This window comes from Sus scrofa, chromosome 1, assembly GCF_000003025.6.
Source record: "Sus scrofa isolate TJ Tabasco breed Duroc chromosome 1, Sscrofa11.1, whole genome shotgun sequence".
Lineage (NCBI taxonomy): Eukaryota > Metazoa > Chordata > Mammalia > Artiodactyla > Suidae > Sus > Sus scrofa.
Genome location: NC_010443.5, coordinates 184539970 through 184552082, shown reverse-complemented (window position 1 = coordinate 184552082; position 12113 = coordinate 184539970). Strand labels below are relative to the sequence as shown.

The 12113-nt window shown below is 41.4% G+C and overlaps 1 protein-coding gene across 2 annotated transcripts in view; it reads left to right on the top strand.

Moving 5' to 3' along the window:
* The window catches only part of DLGAP5 (DLG associated protein 5), a 49238-nt gene continuing 39179 nt past the window's right edge, over positions 2055-12113 (top strand). Inside the window, exons 1-2 of one of the 2 annotated variants that reach the window (XM_003121820.4) lie at positions 2055-2215; positions 4005-4243. In XM_003121820.4, the coding sequence (XP_003121868.1) occupies positions 4006-4243 (238 nt within the window). In that variant the 5' untranslated portion in view covers positions 2055-2215; position 4005. The remainder of the gene's footprint in view (positions 2216-4004; positions 4244-12113) is intronic. The other variant, XM_021102311.1, reaches the window with a different exon arrangement.

Below are 12113 nucleotides of genomic sequence, written 5' to 3'. Positions count from 1 at the left end.
GGATCCTTAACCCATGGATCGAGGTCAGAGATCCAACACACATCATCATGGATACTAGTTGGATTCGTTACCACTGAGCCACAACAGGAACTCCAAGGGTCTGGCAATCTTGTCTTGGCCACAGGCTTTGAGTTCAGTCTCCGTGAAGGAGCCTTGAAGTCCAACAGCAACTTTATTCATAACAGCTAAAAACTGGAACAATCCAAAAAATTCACCAACAGGTGAATAGATAAGCAAATTATTCAATGCAATACTTTTCAGCATTAACAACTGCTGATCCGTGTAATGGTAGGGATGGATCTCAAAATCATTATGATTTCGGAGAGGCAGCAGTGAGTGATGGCTTGGAGTGAGACCTTAATTTTCTGCTCAGGCACTGAACCTGGGCAGCCTGGATGAAAAACCAGGACTCCTAGTCACTAGACTAGCTAGAGGCTAAGAGTAGAATTGCCCTGATTCTTGCCCTCTGTTGAAAGCAAAAACGTTTCAGGGAGGGAAAGACTGAAAACAGGTATAAAGTTTATTGTTAGAGTCACAGTACAACACATGGGGAGAGCACACAGAGAAGTAGTTTATTTAAATCAGAAGTAAAGAAGTAATACACACCCTAAAGAGGAGTGCAGGTGAGGGCAGTACCCCTCAATGAGGAGTGCGCCAGAGAGGTGATCTAAATCGCTTTTATGGCACAGTTCTTCTGCGTCTTTGTTTACCTTTAGCCAATTATCTTGTTTTATTTCTCACTCCTTACTGGACACAGTACCCTCTCCGGTATATGTGCACATCTTTTGGCAAAGATGGATTCCAAAGCTAAGAGGGCAGGGATGGTATCAGGACTTATTGTGGCCTGGAATCCCCTCCCTTTTTGACCCCTAGGAGTCTTACTGCACGCGTGTTAATTCGGGAGGTCCCCTTGACCCCAGCAGTGATTGAAGTGGTCATCTTATCTTTCTACTCCAGCAGAGCTCAGGTCCTGCAGTTAACTTTTTCCTTGAAGTGTCAAAGAGAAACAAGTCCCAGCTCTTCTCAGTCCAGGGGCCCATTTACCTCCTAACTCAATTACACTGAGAGAAAGAAGGCAGACAGGGAAGTGTACCTACTACTCCTATTCTTACGGTGATAGAAACCTGAACAGTGGTAGTCGAAGCGGTGGGGCGCTAGAGGGAGCTCTTGGGTGATGGAAATGCTTTTTATCCTGATTGGGTGGTGGTTACACTGTTGTTTACACTTAGCAAAACTCATCAAATCTTATACTAAAACCACTATGCTTTTCAATGCTTAAAGTTTTTACTTCTATAAAAAAAAGTATGAGGGAAAAAAGGCTGCTAACATTGAAAAGGAACATTAAAAGATGTAGAGAGAAATATGGAGTGTTAATAAGCCCTTTCTTGGAGTTCCCTTTGCAGCTCAGTGGAAATTAAACCGACTAGTATTCTTCCCTGGCCTCGCTCAGCGGGTTAAGGATCCGTTGGCATGAGCTTCATGCAGGTCGCAGACAAGTCTCAGATTCCACCCCACCCCACCCCCGCCCTCGCTGTGGCTGGGGTGCAGATCAGCAGCTATAGCTCCCATAGGGCCCAGAGCTCGGCAACCTCCATATACCACACCTGCGGCCTCCGCCCCCCTGGAAAAATAAAAAACAAACAAAAATACAACCCTTTCATTAAAGCGTTAAGCTTTTCTAAACGTTCATATTCGAATAATTCTTCTGGGCTTATATAATTTTAAAAAGATATTAAAAAGTCCTGCAAACTCTAAATTCCCTTTTCTTCTTCTGAGCTCCTTTGTCCTTTCTGATACCCGCGAGGCCCTAGGAGTTCCAGGGCGAATTCGGAGTAGCCCGGGGAAAACACGAGCCACTCCAGCTCTCCCACGGCCTCAGCGACCCCCACTGCTCAGCCCCTCAACTAGAGCTTATCCGGAAGCATCCATTGATTCCGCTCATGCCCTCCCTCCGAACCGTCCGTTCCCCTTTCAATCAATTCAAAAATCGCGGGAGCGAACCAATCGGAAGCCTCGTCGGAGGGAAGAGGCGGGCATTTTTACCGGAAGCATTGGTTAAAATACTTCCAATCAGAGGCTTGGTGCGGGAAGTTTGAATTTTGCTGAGTCTTGGGCTCAGGGCGTTTCTTCTTCAGAGGTGGCGGTGGTCTCTTAGGCCCGGAGAGTTTCTTCACTTTTAGTTTGGTCGAGGTTTCTGCGTTAAAATCTGCCTCAGGTAAGTGGACGCTGGAGAGTTGAAGGGAAGGCGCCGGTCCGCTTCTTTCTAGAAGGTCAGCACTGGCGGCTACGAGCTGGACGCGCGCGGCTCAGGGGAGGCGCCTCTTACGACGGTGTTACCTGTCTTTCCCAAGCTGATGTCACAGTCCTCCAGAAGAGTAAATATTTGTTCCTATTATCTCTGTAGCAGTCAACATTTTACCATCAGGGCGTAATTAGCATTTGGCCCGTCGTTATTCCTGTAGCTCCTTCCAGATTCTGTGACAACTAAAAATGCCTCAGTTGACAGCCTCTAAGCAACCAAGACTGAGGCATTCTAGGCTTTCTGGCTGGAAGAAACTCCAGTCAGCCAAAGACTGAACTTGGATGTACTGTGAAGAAGCCAGGCTCCCTGGTTTGGGATTCTAACTGCTACCTTTCAGCTGCGCTCATGTGAGCAGTTAATTTACCTCATCTGTATAACGGTAATTATACTAACTACCTTTTAGGGTTTATATGATAATTAAATATACTTTCAGTTCTGTATATGGTGCTATGCTGTATTTTAAAATAACTAATACATATTTTTTAAAATTTAAAAATCTTTCTTAGCAAATTGATATTTTCAGCAATTGGAAAATCTAATTGTAGAGTTCTTCATTTTTCAAAAAAAAAGAAGCACAGTCCTTTGTCACAGGAAATGACAATGTTATTAGCATCCAGGTCATTTAAAAAAAAAATATTCGTTGACTGCTTTAAAATCATGTAACATTTTAATTTGTTGCATTTCTTGTGCAATTTTTCTTTCAGGATTCCAGTGGACTTTCTTAGTTGTTGTTATTGAAGAGTATAGTGTGCCTATATCTTTTGAAACTTTCTAATGGCATATCCTCTGTTTTTGTTGTTGTTGTTTTTTAATCTGACAAGACTTTTCTTTGGAGACTCAGCCCTCATTCTCCAGTTAGGCTTGGTTGTTCTCTATACCAGCTGTATGGGTGATGCCTGTAGACTTTCCACTTTTCTTTATTCCTTTCCTCAGCTGGACCCATGGTTTCTTGGAACTCAGGCCATCGTCTTTCTTATTCTTTCTACCTATATAATAGGTATCTTGTGTGTTTGTTTTGGTTTTCGGCTTGAGAAGAAATGTCAGCCTTCCTGCATTCATCACCAGGAGAAAGTTAGGGAAACTGTTCTGTATACTGTCCTTCACTTTTTTTCCCTGTTTTCATCTTTACTTCATACTCTGTTTTGCATCATTCTCTCTGGTAAGCCTGGAACTTCTTGTTTATATTCCAGACCTTGGCTTCCTGGGCTTCGCCATCATCTGTCATGCAAGTTCTCATTCAGAACCCCAAAATAGGTTGTAGTATCTTTTTAAAATTTTTTTAATTTTTAATTTTTTTAATTAAAGAGTTTTTTTTTAGGGCCACATCCATGACATATGGAAGTTCCCAGGCTAGGGGACAAATCAGAGCTGCAGCTGCTGGCCTGCACCACAGCCACAGCAATATAAGATCTGAGCCGTGTCTGCGACCTGCAGCACAGCTCATGGCAATGCCCAGATCCTTAACCCACTGAGCAATGCCAGTGATCTAACCCGAATCCTCATGGATACTAGTTCACAGCGGGAACTCTGGGTTGTACTGTCTTTTGATAACCTCTTTCCCACTCTTCAGTCACATGTTTATTCTTTTTTGTATTTTAACATTTTTACTGATGTGGGATAGGATGTGAACTAGAATCTTAATTTTTTAAATAATAAAAATGAGATTCCATGTAAGTTGATTTTTCTCTCTTTTTCCTAATAGGATGTCTTCATCACATTTTGCCAGTCGACATAGAAAGGATTTAAGTACGGACATGATTAGAACTAAAATTGCTCATAGGAAATCATTGTCTCAGAAAGAAAACAGACATAAGGAATATGAACGAAATAGACACTTTGGTTTGAAAGATGTCAACATTCCAACCTTGGAAGGTAGAAGCATTCTTGAATTACATGAGACATCTCAAGAGCTTGTTCCAGAAAAGTCCGGTGTCAAGCCAAGTAAGTAAAGGTCTCTTGTAATTTTCAGTGCCTTGAAGAGTGAATAAAACTTGGTTTACTATCTGAGCTTAACAAAAACTCTGACCAGGAGTTCCCACTGCAGCACAACAGCATTGGTGGCATCTTTACAGTGCCAGGACACAGGTAAGCTCCCCATCTGGCAGAATGGGTTAAAGGATCCAGCGTTGCATCAGCTGCTGTGTAGGTTGCAACTGTGGCTCAGATATGATCCCTGGCCTGGGAACTCCATATGGCCCCAGGGCAAGTGGGGGTGGGGACAAAAAAGAAAAACAAACAAAAAACAAAACTCTGGCCAGAAGAATGGAAACTATTCTAAATAACTTGGTGTTTTCTACAGCTAAATACCGCCTATTCCGAGTAAAGGCTGTGACTGTCCCTTGAGCCATTCACCTATGGCATATTATAACACTTTTTAGCTTATACTGCCTTACAGGATTCCTAAAGTTCTTACTTCTAGAACTTGTGTAAGATAATTATTGACAAGACAAACTGACAAGGGACATAAAATTAGAACTGATTGAAGTACAAACAAAAGGATACTTTACCAATGGGGGCATTTCTTGGAAAAGCAAAGAATTAATCCTTGTAGTTTGGTCCAAAGGATTTGGGGTCATTAGAAAGGAAACAACCAACTAATAAAGAAAGGAATGATCTCAGGAAAACATAAAAATAATAAAAGTATAATGTCTTAGAAGGCATGGGATTCTACAGAAAAGGAGGAAGAGAACTGGGAAGTGACTTATGCATTTAATTGAAAGGAGTCACTGGACTCCTATTTATTTGAATTTATATAGCAGGCACTAGGAGCTAGATTTTGGTGAAATAAAGCAAGGATAAATTGTGAAGAAATGGCAGGGAGATAAAGTCTTAGAAGTTTTATAGAGGAAAGAGATGTCCAGTTGTTGTAAGTGTTCATTACTTCACTTTTATCACTTTTCCAAAATCATTGTAGTATGTGACACATACAAGATACTCAATATATTCAGCTTAATTGATTTTTGTAAAAGAAGAGATTGGGGAAAACTATTTCTTCCAGATTTGTCATTTTTGTGATTCTGAAGGAAAATGAGAAGGTAATTGGATTAAAGTGTTGTAGGGTTCTTATGTTTTTATTTTTGAGATGCAGTGATCTGTGCATGTTTGAAGGTCAAAGGAAATGGGTTGGTAGTTGAAGAGGACAGAGAAAAGAATAACATCTCTTAGGAGTTCAGAGGAAATGAAAATTAGATCATAGCATGACATAAGGTGGCCTTTGAAGGAAGAACTGGACATTTTCTGTCTGAGAAGAGGTGATGTTCCTGCCTTCTGAGTTGCCTCCTTGCCTCTCCTTGTGCCCTCTCAAATGCTCCATTCCTTGATCAAGATCTTTCTAATGACATTTAATCCTGTCAGTATGCTCATATAATATCTTTTTATTTCTCTTTTGCAAAGACTGAGAGGTAGGAGTGATCCTGATGTGTTCCATAGAAAGCAAGGAGGTCAGCATGGCTAGAGAAGGCAAACAGGTTAGCTACCACAGAGTCCTGAGGGCTACTGTTAGATGGACATTGATTTTTACTCTGAGTGAAATGAGAAGCCATTAATGGATTAGTGGGTGTTGATGTAATCTGATTTATATTTTTAAAACATCATTGAGGGAGTGCCCTGGTGGCCTAGCAGGTTAAGAGTCTAGTGTTGTCACTGCTGTGGCTCTGGTCACTGTTTGATTCCTAGTCAAGGTACTTCTGCATGCTACTGGTATGGCCAAAAAAAATAAAATCATCGCTTTGGTCACTGTGTTGAGACTGGTTGAAGGGGTGGCAACTATGGCCTCAGAGAGACCATTTAGGGGACTATTGCAGTAATTTAGTTGATGGTTGATCAGAGTAGTAGCAGCAAAGGTAGGTGGTTGCATTCTGGTTATATTTTGAAGGTCAAATCCAATAGGATTTCTTAATGGATTGGATGTAGGGTTGATAAAGGAGTCAGGATGACTCCAAGGTTTTTGGCCTGAGCAACTAAAAATATAGAGTGGCTATTTACTAACTTGTAAAGGACTGAGGGAAAAACAGATTTTAGGGAGTGGTAAGATTAAGCGTTTGGTTTTGGACATGGTAGATTTAAGATGCCTATTAACATGTAGGAGGAAATCATGGAAAGATAGTTGGATATACAAGATGAGAGAAGTCTGAGCTGGAGATAGAAATTCAGGAGTTGCCAACTTATACATGGTGTTTATAGCTAAAGACTGGATGTGGTTACCCGGAGTTTTGGTGTGGTAAAAGGATAGAAGATTGAGTACTCCAACATTTAGAGGATGAGGACACAGGGGAAAACTAACAAAGAATTGAGGAGAAATGTTAAGAGGACAACCAGAAGAGCCTGTATCTTAGAAAACAAGTGAAACAATCATATTGAGGAGAGAGTAGTTAACTGTGTCAGTGCTTCTCGTTAGGTTAACAAATAATGAAAGTGAGAATTTGGACTTCACTGTGGAGGACACTGATGGTCCTGATGAGTCGTTTTGGTGGAATGAAGTTCAGGGAGTGAAAACCAGGTTGGAATGGGTTTAGAAGAGAATGGCGGCACCACTGAGGACACATTCTTGCCCCCCCCAAATTGAACATGAGTTAATCAAACTCTTAGATATAATTTCCAGTTTGTAGAAAATATGAGGGCTAGCAGAATGAATAAAAAACACAAGAAAGCAAACAGACAAATATACAACGCAGGATATTCTGTAAGAACACTGACTAGTAATTGTCAACATTTTGACAATGACTTGAAAAGAAGGTGGCGGAGGATCTGTTTTAGATGAACAGATTTTTTTTTTCCCTTTTTTTAGGGCCACACTTGTGACATAGAAGCCCCTGGGCTATGGGTCGAATCGGAGCTGCAGCTGCCGACCTATACCACAGCCATGGCAGCTCTGGATCTGAGCCACATATGCCACCTACACTGCAGCTGTGGCAACTCAGGATCCTTAACACACTGAGCGAGAACAGGGATTGAACCCGCCTCCTAGAGATACTATGTCGGGTTCTCAACCTTCGGAGTCACAATGGGATCTCCCAGATGAAGAGATTTAAAAGATCTAAATACAGGAGTACCTGTTATGGCTGTGCCGGCAGCGGAACCTCCGATTGGACCCCCAGCCTGGGAACTTCCATATGTGTCGGGTGTGCCCACCCCACCAGAAAAAAATAAAAGATCCAAATACATTGTATGGGGAGTTCCTGTGTGGCACAGCGGAAACAAATCTGACTAATATCCATGAGGATGCAGCTTCGATCCCTGGCCTCACTCAGTGAATTGGTGATTTGGCATTGCCATGAGCTGTGGTGTAGTTAACCAACGCAGCTTGGATCCTGCACTGTGGCTGTGGTGTAGACTGGCAGCTACAGCTCGGAATTGACCCCTAGCCTGGGAACCTCCATATGCCACAAGTGTGGCTCTAAAAACAAAATACAAATACAATGTATGCATCTTGCTTGGTTCCTGATTTGAACAAACTGATGGTTTAAAAAAAAAAAAGACCGCTTTGAAACAAACAGGGAAACTTAGATGATAGATGATAATATGGAATTACTGCTAATTTTGTTAGATGTGATAATGATACTGTGGTTATCAAAGAAAATGCCTTTATTTTTAGAGGTGCATACTGAAATATTTATGGATGAAATTTTATGAGTGGGAATTGTTTTCACATACTTGGAAAAAAGCAAACGTGGCAGAATGTTCATAATTGTTGAATCTGGATGATAGGTAAATGAGGTTTGTTAGATTCTACTTGTATTTGAAATTTTTCATAATTTGAAAAAAGTGAAGGGAGGACAGAAGGAGAATTGTAAATGAGAATATAGATAACTCTTGAATTTTCCTTAAATAGGAATAATGAGGCAAATGGCTAATGAGAATGTGAGTTAGGAGGAATTACTGCATGTTTGTAACTTTCTGATGGCAACAACTGGTAGAGGGAGAAAAATGAATGAGAGGGTCAGTTGCTAGAAGAATGTCCTTGAGTAGGTGAGAAGGAATAGAATCTAGAGCTAGGTGAAGAGTTGGCCTTAGGTAGCACACACTCAACTCCTCTAGGAGGGAAGGTGAAGCTCAGTTACCTGGATGGGAGCTTTGAATACAGATGGGAGAGGAGGTGTTGCAGGTTGGAGGAGAGACTAATGTATGAAATAGTAATTCAAGGGGAATAGGGAGTATCGAAATACAGAAATATAGGGTCAAACATTAAGTTTGTAGCCATAAATAGTCATCCCTTGGTATGTGAGGGCAATTGATTCCAGTATACATGTTCTCCCTGGTCCGTAGCCCCCCGCGATATCAAAATCTGCAGATGCTCAAGTCGCTTAAACAAAATGGTGTAGTGTTTGCATAAAACCCACTGCACATCCTCCTGTATACTTTATTTATTTATTTTTTTTGTCTTTCTGCCTTTTCTAGGGCCTCTCCCTCAGCATATGGAGGTTCCCAGGCTAGGGATCCCATCAGAGCTGTAGCCGCCAGCATACACCAGAGCCACAGCAACGTGGGATACGAGCCGAGTCTGCGACCTACACCACAGCTCATGGCAACGCCAGATCCCTAACCTACTGAGCGAGGCCAGGGATCAAACCCGCAACCCCATGGTTCCTAGTCGGATTCGTTAACCACTGAGCCACAACGGGAACTCCCTCCTGTATACTTTAAATCATCTCTAAATTAGAATACCTAAAAAAAAATAAAATAAAAAAATTAGAATACCTAATGCAGTGTAAGTGCTATGTAAATAGTTGCCAGCGTGGCAAATTCAAGTTTTGCTTTTAAGAACTTTTCTGGAATTTTCTTTTCTGGAATATTTTCCATATGCCGTCGGTTGAATCTGTGGTCGCAGGGGAGGGCTGACTGTAGAAAGAGAGGAAGTAGCATGCTTTTGTGTGTTTTCCCAACCATATTCATTTGTGCATTGCAGGAGGAAGTGGGCAGGGAATGGCATTTAATTGGAATTTTGCCATTTGTACAACAATGTGAGAGAGGGTCCAAAAAGTTGAGGTGATTACTACTAAATTGTAATCATGGAATCTAAATTGGATAAAAAAATTCTTGAGGACATGAGGGAAGTGAGAGACATTAGAAAGATGAGTGTAGATCATAGAGTGTAGGAAGATCCTGGTGGGGCCAAAGAGTTGAAAAGATAAGATATGGTAATCAAGAGAATAGATTGCTGAATTCCTATTGTGGCTCAGTGGAAACCAATCCGACTAGCATCCATGAGGACACGGGTTTGATCCCTGGCTCCTGCTCAGGGATTTAAAGTATCTGGCATGGCTCGAGCTGTGGCATAGGCCAGCAGCTGTTGCTCTGATTCAGCCCCTAGTCTGGGAACCTCTATATGCCGAAGGTATGGCCTAAAAAGCAAAAATAGCTTGAAATTGGGCTCATGGAGGACATACAGTTATTCATTGATAATAATGAGGTATCAAATGCGTCATTGTCTCACAAATAAATACAGGTGTGACAAGATGATGGTCCTCTCAGCCTTGAAGTTTCTGACAGGGCCTGGATTTATCAGAGCTCTTTCTCTTTGACTTGTTGTATTTGATCATAAGCATTGTTTGTCTCTGTTCCATTGTGAAATGGTGTTTTTTAATGTGTGCCACAACATGAAAAAGTTTGAAAAACTGGTATCGATGTGACCATTGGAATGGGTAGCTGATATATAGTAAAGAAACAAGTTGGAGGAAAGAACATCTAACAGTTGAGAAGCCAGGGAACTGGAGGAGTCATCAAGATGTGTACAAGAATAGTGATGAAGACAATGACAGTGAGCCAGGAGTAAAAACCTTCAAGGAAGAAGAAACTGGAGGCAAATTGAGGTACTGGACAGTTTGAGCGATGACATAAAATGAAAAGCTGGGATCCTTTAGTGAAGAGGAAGAAATAATTGGGAAGCAGCAATTAAGTCAACTCTCCTCTTTAGGTCCAGTGATGTTCTTTTGCAGGAGCAAAAACAGTCAACCACTTGATTGGGAAGTAGTGTCTTCAGGGAAGAGGCAGGTTTTGGCTAGATGAAGAGATGAAGGAAACATTCAGAGAAGTTGAAGATAGGGTTTTTTGATGACTGACCACTTTATGGTCTGTGCTTTTGCATGTTCTGATCTTTGCTTGGATTAAAAAAAAAATAACTTTATCAATTGAGGTCCAGTTTATTTATTTATTTGTTATTGTGTTTTTTGTTTTTTCTTTTTTTGTTTTTTCTTTAGGGCCATACCCAAGGCACATGGAGATTCCTAGGCTAGGGATTGGATCAGTTACAGCTGCCAGCCTATGCCATAGCAATGTGGAATCCGAGCCACATCTGCAACTTACACCACAGCTCACAGCAACACCAAATCCTTAACCCTCTAAGGGAGGCCAGGGATGGAACCTGGGTCCTCATGGATGCTAATCAGATTTGTTTCTGCAGAGCCATGACGGAAACTCCAAGGTCCAGCTTACATAATATAAAATTCATCCCTTTTTTTTGGCTGCCCCTGTGGCATGTGCAAGTTCTGGGGCCAGGAATCGATCCTGTACCACAGCTGGATCCTTAACCCACTGAACCACCAGGGAACTCTAAAATTCATCCATTTTAAGTATATGCCTTTTTGAAGTAATTTTATTCAGATACACAGTTAACCTCTGGATTATTTTTAACCCTTACCCAGTGGGCAAACACATATTGTTCTGAACCCTTCTCAGGTATTCTCTCTTCTGAGAAGTCTTTTCTGATCTTGCTAAATGGCAGTTTGTATTGATGCTTTATTGTGTGTATTCCCCTGTTTATTTCATGCTCAACCAAACTGAAACTGTGTTGACTTGAATCGCTCAAGGGAAGAAATTTTCTTACTTATTCTTACTGTCTAACAGTGTCTCACACATAGTAGCTGCTTATATTTTTCATGTAAAAATGTCTCAATAAATGTTGCTATATTAAATTATACTAAATGAACATTATATTGTAAAATGTTTCATAGTTTAAATAAACATAAGAATATTTAGGTGGAAAGCCTGAATTGAGCTCAAGAAACTGATAAGTAGCCCTGATATCAAAGAAAATAATGGTATTATTTCCCCCAAACTTAGTGACTTAAAACAATAAATATTAATTTATACAATTTTTGTGGGTCAGGAATTTGGGTGCAGCTTAGCTGGGTGGTTCTGGAGATTCCAGTCAGGATGTCATCCAAGGATGCATCTGAAGGCTTGAATGAGACTGGAGGATCTGCTTCTAAGATGACTCATTCATATAACTGGCAAGCTGATTGGCTTTTGGCAGGAGGCCTTAGTTCTTAGTCATGTGGACATCTCATGGGTCTGCTTGAGTTTGCTTAAGGTTCCACATGGCAACTGGCTTCCTCCAGAGTAAATGATCCAAGAGAGAGCAGGGCAAAAGCTGCCATGTCTTTAATGACCTAGTCTTGGGAGTCCCACTCCATCATTTCCCACTTACTTAGGTCAGACCTATTCAGTGTGGGAAGGGATGACACAAGGCATGACTGCCAGGAGGTGAGAATCACAGGAGATCGGCTGGGAGGGTGGCTATCATAGAAGTTAATTAACTTAAAAATGAAGTAATACATGCCTAGTACATAGCAAGCAGTTATATATTTGAACAAGTGAAGGCAAAAGATAAAGTGTTTTTTTTTGTTTTTGTTTTTTGGCTTTTTAGGGGTGCACCTGCAGCATATGGAAGATCCCAGGCTAGGGGTCGAATTGGAGCCACAGCTGCCAGCCTACACCACAGCCACAGCAACATGGGATCCAAGCCACATCTGTGAGCGATACCACAGCTCACAGCAATGCTGGATCCTTAACCCACTGAGCAAGGACAGGGATC